This window comes from Diachasma alloeum, unplaced genomic scaffold (genome assembly GCF_001412515.2).
Source record: "Diachasma alloeum isolate Michigan unplaced genomic scaffold, Dall2.0 Dall_scaffold_00674, whole genome shotgun sequence".
NCBI classification, from domain to species: Eukaryota; Metazoa; Arthropoda; class Insecta; order Hymenoptera; family Braconidae; genus Diachasma; species Diachasma alloeum.
This window is the reverse complement of record NW_021680806.1, coordinates 100,531-121,538: the sequence shown is the minus strand read 5'-3', so window position 1 is coordinate 121,538 and position 21,008 is coordinate 100,531. Positions and strand designations below refer to the sequence as shown.

Below are 21,008 nucleotides of genomic sequence, written 5' to 3'. Positions count from 1 at the left end.
TTGATACTTTTTCCCTAAAGTAGATCCTTCACGGTTCGTTGATTATCTGTGCAAGTGTTGAACTGTTTTTATACATTGTGAAGATAATTGGGATTTGTTTGACATTCAGGAGACGTGATATGCTCGGAATTTGCTCAGTTGGAAAAGTGTGAATAATTTTTGGAAGAGGATTATTTGAGGATAATCAAGGTGAGTTGTTTTATGAAATTTGTGTTTCTTTTTTTTTTGTTTCGATGGATGAGAAATTTTTCAGGAGGAATTGAGGCATCTGAGGCATCTCGATTGATCGATCAGAAATGAATTAATAGAGGAATGAGGGGAGAGACGTGAGAGCAACGTCACGTTGAAGTAACATTGGCCCACTTTCAAGATCAGGTTCTCGGTCGTTGGTCGATCGAAGCCGACCGCGTGTACCTACCGCATTAAAACACCCACAAAACACATGACGGGGTATTTTGAAACGTTTAACCCAGTCATCTTGGGTTAATCCACCTTCGTCATCTGATGGCATTGAGCTAGGTAAATGCTCAGTGGGGTTCTTCAACCTCTAGTCGGGGAATTGAAACGAAACGCCTCGATTTCTCACGTGCCGAACTAAATGAACGGGCAGTGTGAGGTGCCGTTGAGTACATACGGACCATGGTATGAGTACATAACGTGTATTTGACGCGTGTCGGAGTCGGTGGTTAACGGTTTTTTCAGCTGGAATAAATTCGCTCATTCTCACGGGGCTTTCTGTGCTAATGAACAAATTTTCATTTGTTAATGAGTGAAAAAATTAGGGAGGATGTACTGAGGGAAGTGATAAATAATGAAATAGATTCTTCGCGTTGTTGCATTGTCTCTGGGGTGCACTGGAGGGAAATGAATTAATGGGAGAAACCAATTCCTGGGGACGAGGTGAAATGAACAAGTTCTTCGAAAATGAGATTGGTGGCAATCAATTTATTGTGCGGAACATGAAAAAACTTAAGGGGGTACCAAGATGACATTTGAAAATGTTCGATTGATGAAAATAGTTATCGTGCGACACTTGATTTATCATGGGGTACCTAGAAAAGTAAGAAGAATGTTGGATCCAACTCATTTTAGGCTTTGAAATACTCTGCGCAGGACAATTTCGATCAGATTTAAATTTTTTTATCGCCTCGGTAGACGCAAAGTTTACGTTTCCCCTCCGATTAGGGGGCGGGAAATGTGTTCTAACCACGGGAAATAAAATAAAGGACCCTTAGCCACGTGTTTAGTAATTCCGCACGTCTCCCTCGGTTAAAATATACTATTACTATTACTATTACTATTACTATTACTATTATTATATACTATTTTTTTCGGAATGTTGATTAGCTTCCATAAAATAAAACTTGGCATTCTTTTGAACATCTCAATTAGATCAGGGAAATTAATTTTTATCTGTTTACTCATGTATTTAGCATTTGCATGCCATACACTGTTAAAAATTTTCGTCTCAATTTTCCGTGCCAAATTCCAGAAATTTTTATGGTGTCTAAGTTCCACTGAAATTTCAGGAAATCGTGTCATTGAAAAATCAAATCTTCCATTGATTTTCTGTTCAACTGATCTCAAAATCAATAAAATACTAGATTTTTCAGTACAATTATTCTGTGAAGATTCAGAAAACTCAGGAAAATGCAGGGAAAAATTGAAAATTCATGTCGTTTTATTTCTAAATATTCATGTTCCACTGAGAATTCAATCAAGTTGTGAAATTTCCATCTCACTTCCACTAAAAACTCATGAATTTCCGTGAATTCTACTTAAATAAAACTTGAAATTTTAAAACCATTTCTTCTCTAAATTCGATTCAACGTCACTCTCATGAGATTTACTATAATATCTTCCATGAAATTTCAACAAATTTCTAACAGTGTAACTGAAATCATAATTTTGAATAATTGAACATTGAAATAGTAAATGAAAGGTGTTTATAACTAAAATATAATGAGGCCGATGAAAAATGAACTACTTAAAACAGTGATTTTTAAGTGGTATGCAAAAACAAAAACAATGAGTGAACCAAAAAAATTGTTTCATCAGGATCTATTTGAGATAATGAAAAAAAAATTACTTACTTTTATTACCGACGGGGGTGGCTGTGTGGTTAGAGTATCGGATTGGCATGCGGGAGACCGGGTTCGATTCCCGGCTGGGGGGCCCAAAATTTGTGACACTCTAAATCTCATGGTTTCATTGTCGAACGGGAGTCTCACAAGAGACGACTGTACCTGAGCAGGTTTTTCCCTCAAATGAGATTTTCCCTTGCCCTTCGTCGAATGCGGTACAGGGAGTTGGGAGATGGGAAGGGAACAAATCGTAAAAACCCGAAAGGGTATGCGAGAGGAAAAATTTTTTAATTTAATTTACTTTTTTTTATTCTATGAAATGTAACGAATACTGTGAAAAAAAAAGTTTAAGTCGGATGAAAATTGCGGTGCGAAAACCATTTCAATGCCAAAAATACAAAAAACGACGTTTTCGTTTGATTTAGGGGGTAAAATGAGTTGAGTCTAAAATTGTTCTGACTTTTTTAGGTAGTCCATGATATTTCAAGAATTGCTCGATAACTATTTTCATCAACCGCAGACTTTCAAATTTCACGTTGGTACCCTTTAAAACAAGCAAGAAAAACTGAACGCTTTCTCTAAAAAAATGTACTTAATTAATTTTTTTGCGCCGATTTCGATTATTTTCTACCACATAATTCCTATGAAAGAAATTTCTGCGCATAATTTTTTCAATTTTTCCCAGCTATTTTTAAAATTTTCAATCACCAAATGAATGAAAAAATACGAGATTCATGGCAGATAATTTTTATACAGTAAGTCTCCATAGAAACACCAATATCGATTAACTTTTTTCTATCAAATATCAGTTGAAAAACGCATGGTTTTCAAAAAAACACAGGATTTCAAAAGAATTCTAATAAAATTCCAATAGAAGTTTTTCTACTAAATTGTTTTATTCGTATTGAAAAAATTTTTTAAGTATATGCACTCCAATCACTCAGATACATCAGCAGATAAAAAATTTTTACGACTTAAAACGAGTCATTTTTCAGCGTTCCGTGTCGCACGACAAAAACTAAAGCTATAAGCTACTTAACTCTCGGAAATAGAAGTGATAAAAGACTTGACTAATATTACACGCCTTGCGGTTCTTCCTACTTACCTTGACAATAGATGATGGTACAGGGGAAAAGTCGAAAGACCTTTCCGGTTGAGAATTTCGTCAGCTGCTGAGAGAACTTTTCGCCTTTAATTATTATGTTTCTGAGATGGATGAACATCAAAGAGATTTAGAAGGATCGAGATAAAAAATCCCGCAGTCCTAGCCTGGAATCAAACCCGGGACCTCCCACTATTGTGGCGGGTGCTCTTCTAGCTGAGTTACTGGGATCTACGGGAATTCTCCATCTCCAAGTTCTCTTCAAAACACCGCCTACCATCATTAGACATGAAATAAAATCAAAGCATAAAATAAATATTGATGAAAATACCTGATTTAATTAATTGGGAACCACCACATAAACAAAAATCTGTTGAAAATTATCCTTGAATTTCACACGGAGACAAAAATACAGGAAAAATTACTGAGGAACACTGTAAAACGGGCTCATTTCGCGGAAACCCGAAAATTTCAGGTGTCAGTGCCGGGAATTTTGCTGCGACATGGAGAAATTTTTCGCGTTCACTGTTAAAAAAATCTGGCTGAATTTTCCGGAAAAATATATCGAATTCGATTTAAGGAGAAAAAGCCAATGGAATTTGAGATTTCTTCGAAAATTCCAGTAAAGTCCCATTTTTTTAGCAGTAAGAAGACGGCAATTCTACAATTTAGATGAATTTTTAAGTGAAAATAAATATTCACTGCCAAATTCCTTTGAATTTTGCGGGAATTCCTTCAAAATTCTCCGTATTCCAGGAATTTTCAAGAAATTCTCTGAAAATTCAGCGGAATCTGGAATTCAAGGAGAGATTTCTCTGAATTGTCCTGATTTTTCATTCATTTTCCCGGAATAAGTAAATTAAAATTTACAGTTTTAAAATTTGCAAAAATTCCACGAATTTTTTAAAGAAATTATTAATTTTCAATGAAAAAATTCCTTGAAATCTGAGCGAAAATGTTATTTGTAAGCAATTTCCAAAACTCTTACCGCAGATATCAGTGGAGAATTTTTAAGTGTTCTGGTGCTGGCACCTTCTTTTTTCAGGTTTGTCAATATGAACTCATTTCACGGTACTAATACTGAGATTTTTCCTATAGACGACAAAATTCCATAGAAAAACCTACCGAATTACTACAAAATAGGAGGCAATACACGGAGGGAAAAATACATCAAAATCCCGTGCGATTCCGTTCAAAAATCAATGTCCACCCGAAAATGTGAATGTCGCACTCTAATTTTTGAGGCAGGCGGAAAAAACAGAGTGCGATAAGGTTAAAACCCATCGAACTTAAAAATTTCCTCTAGTCTATTTTTTCCGTGATTCAATTTTTGAAGATCTTACGCTACTTTTCCGTATGTGTCTCTTAAAAATTCGGATGCCACATCGCAATTTTTTTGTGACTGTATAATTTTCTCTCCATGTAGAATTTCTATTGGCTTCTATTAAAATTTCCATTAAGTTTTCGCCGATTCTATTGCAAAATTCCCCAGCTTTACTGCACTTTTTTAAAATGTCTAATAGAAACTATTCTATAGAGAAAATGTATAGGACTAACTCTTTCTATACAACTCTTTCTATTGAGAGGTTTTATAAGTGACGGTAGTGGTCACGCGGGGAGTGTGTGGCTCCGGCGGTCATCCAAACTAAGCAGCGTTTAGTCTGCCCAATACTTGGTTGGGTGTCCGCTTAGGCATACCTAACCGCGTGGGACTACAGTCGCTAGGCACGAATGTAGAGAACACTGACTCAATGGGCAATGGGCTGACTGTGCCCATTGAGTCAGTGTGACCAATGGACAGAGTGGAATCCTGCATGGAGAGAAATTTTTGATAAAAATTATCCTACCGTTCTATAAAAGTGTATCATGAGTCATCGTTTCCTCATTTCTATCCCGAAATTTAGTAAAAATTAATATATGATGATCAAATTTTATTCTACGTTTGAGAAATTTTATACTGACGCATAATGAATTTTACCCTTCCAGTCCAATAATTTTTATGTAGATAACAACGAAAATTCTAGAACGATTGGTAAATTGTACCCTACCGGTACAGTAATTTTTACTCTGCCGGCATATTAATTTTTATTGTTATCAGAATAAAATTTCTCCAACGTAAAGTAAAATTTGATCATCATATATTAATTTTTACTAAATTTCGAGATAGAAATGAGGAAACGATGACTCATGATACACTTTTATAGAACGGTAGGATAATTTTTATCAAAAATTTCTCTCCGTGTGGCATTATTGGCCGGCTGCACGACTGAGATTTTCCATGGTTTCCCTGTCAGTCCAATCCTGAATGGGTGCAGTTGGGGATAAAGTAAGTCGGCCCATGGTAACGCTGATAGAGAAGGGAATAAAATGTAAAAACCCGAGAGGATATACATATGGAACCAAAAATAATATACTGAGACGTTTTCTGTAGAAATTCCTCAACATAATTTTTTAATCTTAATCTTTTAATCTTCCTCCTCCCCGCATTAAAAAAAAAAACAAACAAAAATTGTATAATTTGAGCCTAGGAATTTCCATAGAGAATATCGCAATGGAGCAAATTGTATAGAAAAATCTAATTCTATTGATTTTCTCTATAGAATATTTTATGTCACTCGGCCCGAAAAACCGCGATTCTAACCTCACTTCGTTCAGTAAGATCGCGGTTTTCAGCTCTACCGACATAACATTTTTTCCGTCCCGGCGGGCGCAAAGTTACATTTCCCTCCCGCGAAGCGGGAGGGAACTCTGACTTATTTGCGCCTACGCCGAGACGGAAAATCGCGTTCTAACCACGGGAAGTAAAATAAAGGACCCTCAGCCGCGTGCTTACCAACCTCGCCTTCGGCTCGGCTGGTAATTGCACTGGCGGCTGAGGATCCTTTATTTTCCCTCCCTAGGTTAGAAATATACTAGTTCGCCACTCGGCCAGAAGAGTATTTTCCATCATATCCCTACGGAAAGTTCGATTTTCCTCCCCAAATGACAGGAAGAAAGTGGCTTATTTTATTCCTCGGATTTCTACTGTTTTAGAAGATCCTCGGAATGACATAACCCACATTCCTCCCTTTCATTTACGGAGAAAAATCGAACTTAATCGTGCAGTTATGACGGAAAATATCGTGTGCACCGAGGAAGAATAACAGGGCATTCTAACTCGAGTGTTTATCCTCTGCTTCGTCTCGGGAGACGATCAACAGGCGGGTTAGAATGCCATGTTTTCTTCCCTTGGTGCACAATACTATACTATTTTGATTCATGTGACTACAATCCGGCCGGAATAACAAAAAATTTCTATTTTTTCACTGTTGCTACGATCACCTCGTACCGAAAAGTGCCTGTTCTGAAAAACACATACACTTAAAGTCGATAACTATCGATATCTCGCAAGTCTGTCACGCTTATTCCGCATGGGTTCACAGTCGTCTTAGGCGGCTAATTTTAATTCAGAATTCAATTTAATTTTGAGATTTTCAATTATGATTGTTACAATTACAACGCGCTGCAGCGCGCGTCCGTTCTCGTGATCCTGTTCTAGAAAGAACATGCACTTGAAGTCGATAACTATCGATATCTCGCAAGTTTGTCACGCTTATTCCTCATTGGTTCACAGTCGTCTTAGGCGGCTAATTTTAATTTAGGATTCATTCAATTTTGAGATTTTCAATTATGATTGTTACAATTACAGTGTGCAGTAGCGCGCGTTCGGTCTCGTCACTGAAAAAAATATAGTTCGACAGGGGATTTTCCAGCTCGTGTAATCGGCAGTCCTCAGCTTCGCCTGGGGCCTCCAACTTCACACTCGTGAAAACCCCGTCGTACTTGTATCAAAATATACTATTCCATAAAATAATTCCATTGGAAAAAAACGGAATCGGCAAAAATTAATAGCCTTTTTAATGCAAGTTTAATAGAAATTGAATAGAATTTTTCAGCGAATCCGCTAAGTTACTCGATAAAAGTTTTTCGTGTGCGTTTTTTTCTCCGTGCAATAACCGTGTACTCGAGTAGAACATTCATTAACTCCATTCAAATAAACTAAGTAATTTTTTTTTCCATTCACTCAAATTATTGCAATTTATTATATTTTTTACAAGAATTAAGATGAAAAAACAGAATTTTGGAAGACCAACCCTCTACATGATTATTCAAGGGTGATCCCCTGTAAATCATCCTGATGCTAAGAACTTAAATTCTTAAGGTGATTTTGATTTCTAATGTAAATATCACACAACACACCGCTTACGCCCGTTTAGCTATACGGCAACGATATCATGATGACATTGAAACAAAAAGAAATGTAACCGGAGAAAACCCGTAAAATCAAACGCGCGTGTTCTTGCCGAGAATCGTCACCATTAAATCATACACAAAGTAAAAAACAATGTCGACGCGAAACCCAACTGTGCACCTGAACTCGAGACAATCAAGATCCCCGGCAATAATATCTAACGGCAATTGTTCAACTTAGAAAGTGAATAGCCGATGGAAAATGGAAAGTAGAAAATAAACAAGTGACCAAGCAAAAAATCAGCCCTGCCTTTTCCCGCCGAATCACCCGGCTAGCGAAATGAAAAATGAGTCAACTTCAAGCCATCACGAGGAACGACAAAAAAAAACGTGAGCCCCAGAAATATATTCATGGCAATTTGCGGGCAACCTACTAATCGAGCTCACGCATCAATTTGCATTCATGTCGCGTAGAAGTACCACTTGTGTCTGAGTGTGTATTCACCGCATTAAAAAAAAATGCAGTACACAAGAGACATTTCTCTTCTCCCACAACACAGCTTCAAGAAATGAAAGACATTCACGAAAATAAAAAATTAAAAAGGAGATTTTTAAAAACCAAAAGAAAACACTACAAGAACCAAAAAAAAATCCTGAGAAACGAGTGAATAAGAGAATTGAGTTCTGGTATTCCCTCTGTATGTATTCATCATGAGATTGTTGTGGTGGAGGCAATCGGGTCACCCAGATTGCGACTCTCGGTCCGGTCCCAACAAGAAGGCGGTATGGGTAAACCAAACAGAATCAGGAACGACGCTTTCTCCGCAATGAGAGATGAGCGTTCGTCCAGTAAAACCCCTGTTATTACAGATATTATAATTTGCTGACGCCTACATTAACCAGCGAGAAAATTGTATAATCAGAGGGATGGAAAGCGAAGCACATAAAATCCAGAGGCATAAAAATTAATGGAAAAACAAGCGAGTAAATGAATTTGTCTGAATTCACGATGAAATGCAATGAATCACAAATGACCCAAAACTACGACAATGATTGTCACGACAATGACGTGTTGATAAAATAGAAAAGGATTTGTAACTGGGTTAGCGGGCAATATAGTTTCCTCTCACGGTCGTTAATCCCTTCAACAAATCCAATCGATCACGTATCCGAATGAAACTCAATACTTGTTTAACAACCAAAACAAATCGTCACTAGTTTCTCTTTTCATATATCATTGACTAGGTAGTATTGGCTACAATGATAGCTGTCTCTTTAACATCCTATATATGTCATAGGCGCTCGTTGGAGCGCCATACTCGGTTGGATAACGGTATACCTTGAGGCTCACCCGGGCCTTGGGAAACTAACAAGTGCCTGCGTGAAACATGCGATAAAGCCAAACGTAAGATACATCTTCACTGAACAACTCTTGACGATGGACCATCCGTTAATCTCAAGTCCATAAATCTGATTAGCGTAAATAACATTCTACACCAACACGCTGTAATCTGTCTATTCACTGTTAGAAATTTTTGGCTGAAATTCCTGGTACACTTCTTGGAATTTTTCATCCAACGACATTTTTAAGACACATTCCATGAAATTCGTCATTAAATTAATTTCATCAAATTCACAATTTGATGAAATAATCCATGGAAATTGTCTTTTTCAGTTCAATTATTTCATGGTAATTCGCGAAAATCAATGAGATTAAGATTCATGCATTCTTCAATTTTCAATTAATTGAAAATTCTGTGAAATTTGGTAGTAAATTATGATTTAAATGTTTTGTTGTTTGTAGAAAATTCAAGTAAGTTGCGGAATTCTCGTTTTCTTGCCGCCCAGAAATTTTCATTCCATTAAATTTCCAGGGAAACGGAAAATTTCATGATTTTTTCCTCCATTCACTGTCGCTCTCCCGAAAATTTGGAAAAAAGGAATTTTGAAAATGAAAAACACATTTTTTTTCATTTCAGATGGCAACGAACATTTACCGGCTTTTGGTCTTTTACCTGATGATCATCTTGGCGCTCACCCTTCCCCAGAACGAGAACAGAGGTAAATCAATTGTTTATCTTTATAGTCTTTGCGTTACTGGTGGTCTTGTGCTCGGGGGAATGATGAAAGCAATGTTGGAGACGGTTCACGCGCTTTAACGCTCACTTACTGCAAAGCCCCGGATACGGATCGATGATGCTAGGCGAGGCGCGATAGACGTCTTGCGCTACTCTATTTCTTATAATTTTATGACCTGTCTGATTCAGTAATGCATCTTCACCAGATTTAGAAGTATTCAATCACAATTAGTGCTATATCTTGTGGGTATGAATGATAAACCGATTGCTTCGTAAGCTCGGAGATATTAAACCTCTGGTTGTCAGGTGGGGAGATAATCTTAAGGTAGCACATAAACTACACGGAGAAAAAAATCTCTCGAAAATTAGTGTACCTTCCCACTAACGCATGGGCGGAACAGTGACACTGAATGCAATTTAGGGAAAAAATCATGAAATTTCAAGTTTCTCTGAAAATTCAGTAAAATTCCAGAGTTTTAAGTAGCATGAAGACAAGAATTCCTCAATTTATTTGCATTTCCAATCTAATATGAATATTCAGTGTGAAATTATATTGAATTTTCAGGTAAATCTGAAATTTCATGATTTTTTCTCTAAATCGCATTTAGTGCCACTGTCCTGAAAATTCAAGAATATATTTACCGGAATTTTGTGGTTTTCTATTCATTTTCAGGGAAAAATAGAACTGAAATTGACAGTACTCTTTGATTTTCCCACGAAATTCTGAATTTTCACCGACCAAATTCCTTGAAATTTCAGTGGTAATTAAATTCGATAAAAGTTTCCGAAAAGGGTAAAATTTCAGACAAAATTTTTTAGCAGTGTAGATCTATTAACATTCTATTGAAAACTTCTATTTATTTTTTTCGCGCTAATTCTATTGAAAATTGTGCAATTTGTGATGCAACTCGTAAATAGATATTTGATAGAAACTTCAATAGACTTCGATTTTTCTGTATAGATTATTCTCTTGATTATTTCCTCCAATCTGATCTCGACTAATTAGACTGCAGTATTCGGGGTCATATCTCACGTTTCACACTGATAATTTCTCCGGCGACAGGGAAATTATCAGACCGGTAATTTACCTGTAGCCTGTCAATTCTTTTCTATTGGTTTGACGAATATGAGTACATTTGGTGGTACATGTGTCATATAACCCCGAATACTGCAATCTGGTCGACCGAGACCAGACTGGAAGCAATAATCCTTCGAATACTCCTCGACCTTCAAAATTCATCGGATATTCCCCTCAAGCTTTAGTGCACAGCAACGATAAGGGATAAGTATTATATTTGCAATAAAACCCCTCGGTCACGAATATGAATAATTCTGATACTAAGAATTCTAAATAAATTAATATCACATAAAACTTAGCTCCTCGCTATAGTCAATCACGCACGGAGAGAAAAGTTGGATAAAAATTGCCTAAAAAATCATGACAAATTATACTATACAAATGGTAATCGTGGAGCGAGATGTAATTCAGTGAAAAAATACTGGTTTTTACGATTTTCGAAATCTTACGATTTTCTCGGTAAAACAATATATCTATGGATGCAAAAACTATCATCCTGTTGAGTAAAATTTTCCGCACCATTGTTTGTTTTGTACCCGTCTGAAAGTCATGGGCACGGGCGGAAGTGAATTTTCAGCAAACGGATTCGGTAAAAATCATTCTTCGTTACAGAAAAATTATACGAAAAATTAGAGCAATTATTCACGGTCACTGGGATAAGTTTTGATGGGATATACGGTAAATTTTACAGTTTCAGTACAAATCACCCTCACGTTTAGTAAATTTTACTGACCCAACAGAGTAAAATTCACGATTAATCTCGCACTTTTTCTTCTATTTAAGGGGAAAAAGTACTGTAAATCGATTACAGTACTTTTTCATATACAGTTCCACGATTACTTGATTGTATGGTAATTTTTCTCCACTTATTTCTGCGTGCAAAAGAGAGGGATGATCATCGATTTCATCTTTAAAGTAGTATGAATGAAACTCGAATTTCGAATAGTATAATACATTCCTATGGAAAGATGAACTTTTTAACACGCATGAAAAAATTTAATACAAAACCTTAGTGAATTCGCTAGAAAATTCGATTAGGATTCTATTCAAATTGTAGGGAATTGTGAAAAAGTCAATTGCGATTTTTCTGCATGAATATTCTCTTGAAATTTTTTCTGTAAAAGTACTTGGGCATGAATTTCCTACATTTTTTTCACTCGAATCCTGCAATGCAAAACAAAACAAAATATAACGGAAAAAACGTAGAAAATCCGTGCCCAATTATTTTAATAGTAAAAGTCACAAGAGAAAAATTAAAACCGAAAAATCGAAATCTATTGACTTTTCCCTATCAAATATCTAATAGAATCTGCGCAAAAAACAAAGATAATTTTGACGAGAATTTCCTATAATTTTAATAGAATCCCCATAGAATTTCTAGAGAATTTCAATAGAATTTTCTAACGTATTCGCTAAGATTTTCTATTAATTTTTTAGATCAGATTAGATTGCATTAAAATCAAGAAAAAAATTTTGAAAAACCAGAAAAAATTAAAATTCTATGCCCATTAAAAAAATTATTGTCAATCTTGTATAATATAGTACACTTCGTCATTAGGCTTGTCAAATAACAACTTTTCTACCGAATATGAGTTTGCAGCCCGAGCGAAAGGCGTGGGCTTCAATCATATGAGCTAGAATTTTTTCGACCGAAATGACAAGAAATAATTTATGTTTCTGGGTGCCCCGAAATAGCGGGTTTTGTGAAAGTGGCAGCATTGCGTTCGTTAAACGTTGGCCATGCCGTGGGGAGCGAAATATTTCCGAACGTACAAGGTTGCCACTGATCGAAACACCCTACGCAGATGAGAAACTATTGTTTAAAACAATAATTGAAATATGAATTTGATGGATTAATTTCCTGAATTCACCGAATTCGGAATTCATATAAAAAATTATCAATGATGAGTATAATTATTTTTCTTCGTCACACTCAGCTACTCAACACCTTTTTTTATGAGCATGATTAATGGAGAGATGATTCTAGCCTGCGGGAAAAAAGCACAAATCGCATGGGTTTTAGCACGTGATCGGTGCGTGATCCCTTCCTTCCGGGGCTTTTTTTCGCCTACCTGAACAAACAATGAGATCTCGAACAAAATCAAACAGATACTGAGTGTTTGGAATGCACTGAGCATTCCAGTCAGAGGAGAATTCTTGATTGAAATAGTTGAAGGCTGTTTGGATGATTGAATAAATTCGTGATTTGGATCCGAAGCTATTTGGACGAAGTAGGCTTTGATCTAGAGCAATAAGTTTGAGCCATATTCGAACAGAATGAGTTCGATTTCACGCAAAACTTCTCAATTAATTCCATTAGGTCTTACGATTTGATTGACGTTTCGAACAGATTTGATCATTCAAGCAACCTTTCGGCTACGTAAATCCAGATTTTATTCCTAGATTTCATCCATGCCCGTGAGAATGACCGCATTCCCCTGAATTTACCCTGAGGAGTAAGAAAGTTTTTTCAGGAGTACGTCTTCATTCGTATCAAGAAACTCATGACTTGAAAATTAACAACGAAAAAATGACTTACACTGGAGAAACAAAAACTTTCGTTAAGAGATTTAGTCCTTGTCCCAAAGATGAGGATAATTTTTTAATGATAATAAAGTGATTTCTCAAACCGACTCTAGTTGAATCAATTCATTTAATAGTTTTTTCGTCTCAAATCCAAAATATTCTAATGCAAAAACCACTAGACTTGGTTCGAGAAATCACTTTCTTGTTGTGAACTTGCTCCTCCTCTTCCGGACATGTACGAAGTTTTTTGACAAATGTTTTTTCTTTCTCAATGCACCCAAAAAAAGTATTGATTTAAGTCGACATCGGTTTGAATCAAGCCGAAATTCTGCCTGTTCCAGGTAGGAGATGGCGATTTGGTTCAAGTCGATTTTTCGGTTTGATTCAAGCCGATTTTTGGGCTGGTTTTGAACCGATGCCGTACCCAACATGGGTTGGGTACGACATTTTTCTTAGTTTTCTAGGTACTCCATGATATATCAAAAGTCGATCGATAGTTATTTTCATCACCCGAAGACTTTCAAATTTCACCAGGGTCCCCCCTTAAACTTCGAGTTTGTAACTTGATCGCGTAGGCGCAACAACTCTTATCTCATCAACTGCTCGAATAGAATAATGAGAAGATAAAAGGATAACGAAAATCATTCAGACTTTCAAAAACCGTATTTTTGCCTGAATATGAACAAATTTGTTACGATTCCAAAACCATGAGTTTTGCTCGGAAAATTGCACTTTTTCAATTACTTAATTTTTTTTAACTTTTAAATGTTTTTATTAACGTAAATCATACAACGAGGCAGCAGAGTGTCTATTGTTAACTTACGACTGTTTTACACAGTTTCAGTTCTCGGGCTTTTACTCATATGTATTCTCAAGGGTATGGGTTCGGCAAAAACATCAGGTTTGGGGTAAGAATATAGCTATGGTATAGGGAAAAGCAGGTGAAATAGTATATTGTGCATCAAGGGCGGAAAGTCATGTTTGCCCACCCGGGGTGCACATGGTATTTTTTAACACGCCTGCAAAGAAAAGTTTTCACCACGGCTGGAACAAAGTACACACATTTCCCTCCCGCTTCGCTTTGCGGGAGGGAAATCTGACTTTGCGCCTACGCCGTAACAAAAAGTAACGTTCTCACCCTCGCCTTCAGCTCGGGTGGTAATTCTGCACGTGGGCACGGCTCCTTTATTTTACCTCCCTAGGTGAGAAATATACTATTGTATTTTCCGTCCCGACGGGCGCAGAGTTACATTTCCCTCCCGCTTCGCGGGAGGGAACTCTGACATTGCGCCTACGCCGAGACGGAAAATCGCGTTCTAACCACGGGAAGTAAAATAAAGGACCCTCAGCCGCCAGTGCAATTACCAGCCGAGCCGAAGGCGAGGTTGGTAAGCACCCGGCTGAGGGTCCTTTATTTTCCCTCCCTAGGTTAGAAATATACTATTACTGTCTGATGAGCGGGAGAAAAGTGAGTACTTTCCACCCGAGGGCGGGAAGTATACTCACTTTCCTCCCGCTTATCAGGGAGCAAAGTACGAACTTTCCGTGCAGGTGTGTGAAAAGAACCTAATTCATTATTTTATAAATCTTCCGTGGAGTATCAACTTTTTCTTTTTCTGAATTTTCGGAATTTGCCTCAGTGTTTTTGAAAGTTCTCAATGCCAATTTTGAAGTTCAGCATTCTGATTTTCAATTATAATATAATATAATAATATTCTAATATAATATTATCATTTTATTTCCAGTCATTTTTTACACGTTGACTACAAAAACGATGCGGGTTTCAGCCTAGTCCACCAACACCCAAAAAAAAACAAATTTCAATTTGAGACTTACGATTTTAAATTGCAATTCAAAAATCTCCATTTGATCTCTATTTGATCCTTTCGAAAGTCTCAATTTGAGAATTTAATTTTCTTTTTAAAGTTGCATCAGTATCTCGGTTGATTCCATCGTTACAATAGAAATTATTTTCATTACAGTTCATTTTTTCAATTTTGTTCCGACCTATTTTGGGGGAACCAGATTAATTCGGAAAGTTCGGATATCCGGTTCGGAAGTACCCTCGCGTCCCCTACACACCTGTTGCTATCCCTCTGTCGCTACTCCGATGTAAATCTAACCGACGCCATCATCATTTTTCAACTTCATTAATTAACAACTCGTTAACTAAGCCCCGGAGGCAATATTCGACGGGGAACTTCCCACTCAGATGTTCACCTCTTTCATCCCCCAAGATATCGGTGCTTCAGGACACCGTGTATAGTTGATGATTCAAACTCGCTTCGACTAACTTGGATAAAGATAATTTTTCTTTATAGTCTCATCTATATGCCAGAGGATGACTGTTGAGTAGATTCGAAGCATCGTCGGGGATTTAAAATGACGACACGTTTTCAAATCCGTCAGGTTAGAAAAAATGACCGTCATACCGTGATCACGTGATGTCCATTTTTCTCATGTCATAATTTCGGTGATACTTTCCTCCGCTATTTCGAACCAACTAGCTAAATATAAATTGACAGTCATGAATTTTTCAGTGGTAAAATTTCGTCAAATTTGGTAATAATTCGTACATTCATTTATTCTTTTGAATATAATTGATAGAAATGTTATTCACTGTACATTGTGTTGCACAAAAAAAATGATGACAGTTATACAGCAGAAAAATAAAAGTAAATAATAAGGCACCAGCAGAGGCCGTAAATAACTGAAGTAGAACAGTAGGAAATTGAAAATAATGTGTACGCAGGGCTTACAATAAGAAAAAGAACGGAAAGGAATAATGAGACTAAAAGAGAGAGAAAAGTCATACTACACTGTTAGAAATTTTATGAAATTTCAAGTTTTAAGTAGAATTTACGGAAATTCATGAGTTTTTAGCGGGAGTGAAATGGAAATTTCACAACTTGATTGAATTTTCAGTGGCACCTGAATATTCAGAGAAACAATGACATGAATTTTCAAATTTTCCCTGAATTTTCACAGAATAATGGAACTGAAAAATCAAGTATTTCATTGATTATTAGGTCATTTGAACAAAAAATTAATGGAATATCTGGTTTTTCAATGACAAGGTTTTCTGACATTTCAGTGGACCTTGAACACGATAAAAATTTCCGGAATTTGGCACGAAAAATTGAGACACAAATTTTTCATAGCGTATCAACATAATAGTAACACAAGAAAAAAAAGGGCAGCATGAAAGGAAGTTTGTGAGCAACAGAGGGCTGCGTGATAGGGGGATATCTAGGGGTTGAATACATTGATTGTATGTGTTCGGTAATTCACAAAATGCTTTATCATCATGAAACCATGGGGTTATCTCCGGGGGTACGAATTCCACGAATTTAAGTGATCGGAAAGCCTCGATTCATACATTCTGTAGCGAAGTGGTAAACTAGGATAAGTCCAAAAATGGAACTTTTTCAGGAGAGCTAAAAAATTTGACCACGTTTGAGAGCACACGCACGAAAAAATTTAATAGAAAAACCTATCGAATTCGTAAAAAGATTCTATTGAATTTCTATTAAACTTTCCATTAGTTTTTGGCTGATTCAATTGACATGTTCAGTAGAAAACATTCAATATAAAAAGTCAACAGATTTTTCTATATATATATATTTTTTTTATCGTTATCTTACATCGCTTCGACCCGGTTAGGGTATACTGCGATGATGATCAAGACTTTAGATCGCACCATTCTACCCGGCCGGGATTTGAACTCGGAACCTTTTGCATGAGAAGGCAATGAACAATGAACCACTGCGCCAAGCCACCGGGTGATTTTTCTATATAACTGATTCTTTTCATATATTTTCTATAGAATTTGCTCGACTCAAATTTCCTAAGTTTTTTTCATTCTATTTTTCTTTTCTTCTCATCAAGAAAATCAAACGAAAAAACTTGGAAAATTTGAGCCGAGGAAATTCTATAGAAAATATCTCAATAGAATAATTTATATAGAAAAATTGAATTCTATTGACTTTTTCTAGTGAATATTTTCTATTGAACATTTCAATAGAATCGGCCAAAAACTAATAGAACAGTTCAATAGAAATTCAATAGAATTTTCTAACGAATTCGATAGGTTTTTCTATTAAATTTTTTCGTCCGTGCATTTTCGATTCAAGCGTCAGAAAAATTTTCAAAAAAATTGTACTTATCCTAGTTTACCACTTCGTTGCAGCATTGACGGTTTGACTGAGGAAAAAAAGGAGCGGAGAGAGACAATCTGTCTGGTCCAATCCTCCCGAATCGCCAGTGGTCCTACACCAAGAAGAGAAGGGTTTTGTGAGAAGTACGTCTTTACTTATATCAACAAATTCATGGCTCGAAAATTACCAAACGCATAATATTTCACACTGAGAAAAAAAAATCTTACGTCAAAAAATTTTATACTTGTCCGAACGATGAGCGCAATTGGTTCATATCAAGAAAAAGAATTCTCAAATCAGTAGTGAAGTGGTAAACGGAGATAAGTCGACTTATCTCCCAGTTGAGTTTTTGTGGAATATTTCCGAATCTAAGGGAGATAGCGAAATTTTCGTATTACATTTGTTGTAGCACTCAATCTGCTCCATAAAAAAGAGTATAACAAAAATTTTGCTATCTCCCTGAGATTCCGCGATATTGATTGAAAACTGGTCAATAGTCAAAATTGACTTATCTCCTTTTACCACTTCGCTACTGAAATCAATTGAAGCGGTATTTGCCTTAAAATATTTTAATTGAGGCTAAAAAACTAGTAAATGAATTCATTCAATTTAACTTGGTATGGGAAATTGCTTTCTTGTCATCAAGAAATTGTTCTCGTCTTTAGGACAAGCACAAAATTTCTTGAGGAATTTTTTTTTCTTAGTGCAAGATATTTTGCACTTGAAAATTTTCAAGCCACGAGTTTCTTGATATTAGTAAAGTCGTAATTTTCTAAAAAAATTATTTTTCCCAGTATACACTACAAAAAGTCCTTACTAAATTTAAGATACATTTGTCCCATTTTTTAAGTAGGAAATGTCACAGTTTTTAAGTAGACAAATGTGACTGAATTTCAGACAGCACATGTATCTTATGATTAAGATACTTTACGAATCTTAATTTTTCAAAATTATTTTTTTCTTTTTTTTTCTTTTGTCATTATTGGTACCTTTTAGGGCGGTAGAAAGGGAGGGAGGGGCGGGGGGTTAAAAGGAAGGGCGGTAAAGGTGAGGGGGTGGGATAAATCTAGTGGGGTTTCTCAGGGTAACTGAAGAGGAGGGGAAGGGGGGCGAAGGGGTTAGAGACAAATGATAATATTAATTACTTTTGATATTTTTTGGGGAAGGGGGGGGGGAGGGTTTAGAGACAAATAATAATATTAATTATTTTTGATACTTTTTTTTTCTTTTTCGGAGCAGTGGGGTGGGGGGAAAGGGTTAAAGAAAAATGATAATATTAATTATTTTTTATTTATTTTTTATTTTTTGAGCAGTGGGGTGGGGGAAGGGGTTAGAGACAAATAATGATATTAATTATTTTTTATACTTTTTTCTCTTTTTTGGGGCAGAAGGGGGGGAGGGGTTAGAGCTGAATAATAATATTAATTATTTTTGATATTTTTTTTTCTTTTCTGGTGCAGGGGGGTGAAGGGGTTAAAGGCAAATAATAATATTAATTATTTTTGATACTTTTTTCTCTTTTTTCGGGCAGGGGGGAAGGGGTTGGAGACAAATAATAATATTAATTATTTTTGATACCTTTTTTTCTTTTTTGGAGCAGGGGGGGGGAGGGGTTAGAGCTAAATACTAATATTAATTACTTTTAATATTTTTTTTCTTTTTTGGGGCAGGGGGGGAGGGTTTAGAGACAAATAATAATATTAATTATTTTTGATTATTTTTTATTTGGAGCAGTGGGGTGGGGGGAAAGGGTTAGAGACAAATGATAATATTAATTATTTTTGATATTTTTTTTTGGAGTAGTGGGTGGAGGGGGAGCGGGTAGAGCCAAATAATAACATTAATCATTTTTTCTCTCTTTTGGAGCAGGGGGGGAAAGAGGTTAAAGCTAAATAATAATATTAATTACTTTTGATATTGCTTCCGAATGGAAGCATTGAAATCGTTCAATTTTTCGATTTTCTAATTTTGCTTGGAAATGATGTAGAATGGTCTGAAATGTAAAAATACAAAATTTGAGGACCATGTGTGTATGTGCGGGTGGTCGAATCGGTCAACTTGATGGTCAACTTTTAGAAAATTAAACAAATAAACTGCTAAAATAATTCCAAAAAATCTGAAATTTTGTCAGATTATAGGGATTAATAAGGACTAACTCTGTGTTTAAGTTCAGCCCGATCGGTCCAGCCGTTTTGAAGAAATCGACGTTTGTTTCGTTTTTCGCAAATATCTCGGAAACTATCCAACCGATTTCAACTTTCTTTTTTCAAAATATCTGTCTTGATGGCGTCTATCCCAATCAATCAAAATATATCTATGTCTTCATACAATGTTTTTTTCGGTTTTCCGCTGAAAATCCTTGTACGAGCTCTCATTTTTGAAGAAATGAACATATCAACTTGAAATTTTCCACAAAGTTTCCTCTTATCACTATAATGTTCCGTATTGAAGATGGGCTGAATCGGATGATTAGTTTTGCAGATATTCAACTTTATATCTAAAGAGATTTTTTTCAAAACAGGGTGTCCCACAACCGACCATAATCCTGAAAAGGTGTTGAAGAGGGAGCTTTTTGAAGAGGAAAGTTCCTCTTCAGTTTTTGAATCAGACAATTTTTTTTCTTGTCTAACTCTTTTTTTTATTTTGGATGTGACTATTGTTTCAGGGCCGAATTTTATTTTTAAAAAAGGGGTCCTAATTTTTTTTACCCATTTTTTTGGGTGGAATATTGACTCACATCAACCACACTCCGCTTATTGCCCTCTCGCGCCCAAAATTATTTTGAAAATCTAAAAAGGAAATGAGAAAATGAGATATTATAATTTTTTGTTTTTTGGGAATTTTTTTCATGCGGTTGACATTCAAACGCTTCATTATCACCCCCTCGCCGACCAAATAATTTTATTTGGGAATTAGAAAATGAAATATTATTTTTTTTTTCGTTTTTCTTGCATTTTTTTTACGTGGTCTGTAGGGTCTGTTACCAACCTACCAGCCTGTCAAAATTAAAACGCTCCATAAGCAGCCCCTCACCCGGCAAATAATTTTGAAAATTCCAAAAAAAATATTTGAAAATGTTTTTTCATCTCGTTATGTTGCCTATCAAGTCTGTTACCAACCTATCGACTTTAAAACGCTCCCCCAATGCCCTCTCGCCCGCTAAATCATTTTCAAAATCCCGATTGGAAATTAGAAAATGAAATATTATTTTTTTTTGTTTTTCTTCTTTTTTTTGACGTGGTCTGTTGGGTCTATTGCCACGCTACCAACCTGTCAAAATTAAAACGCTCTATAATCAGCCCCTCACCCGGCAAATAATTTTGAAAATTCCAAAAAAAAATACTTGAAAATGTTTTTCCATCTCGTTATGTTGCCTATCAAGTCTGTTACCAATCTATCGACTTTAAAACGCTCCATTATCACCCCCTCGCCCGCCAAATAATTTTCAAAATCCCGATTGGGAATTAGAAAATGAAATATTATTTTTTATTTTGTTTTTCTTCTGTTTTTTTTTACGTGCTCTGTTGGGTCTGTTACCACGCTACCAACCTGTTGACATTAAAACGCTTCATTATCATCCCCTCGCCCACCGAATCATTCTTAAAAACCCAAAGACCAAATTTAAATATGAAATTTTTAGTTGGACTACGTTGCAGTGGTATCTCGTCCAATAATTCCGGGAGGGTTTGTCTGATAAACGCGTTATACTGTTGACCCTGAGAGAATCACAAAAGTAAAAATAACGATATTTTG

At 36.0% G+C, this 21,008-nt stretch overlaps 1 protein-coding gene across 1 annotated transcript in view; it reads left to right on the top strand.

Moving 5' to 3' along the window:
• Positions 1 to 8,781: 8,781 nt before the first annotated feature.
• Positions 8,782 to 21,008, top strand: part of LOC107044084 (serine protease lint) — a 47,345-nt gene continuing 35,118 nt past the window's right edge. Inside the window, exons 1-2 of the mRNA XM_015265832.1 lie at positions 8,782 to 8,821; positions 9,396 to 9,477. Of these exons, the coding sequence (XP_015121318.1) occupies positions 9,396 to 9,477 (82 nt within the window). The 5' untranslated portion in view covers positions 8,782 to 8,821. The remainder of the gene's footprint in view (positions 8,822 to 9,395; positions 9,478 to 21,008) is intronic.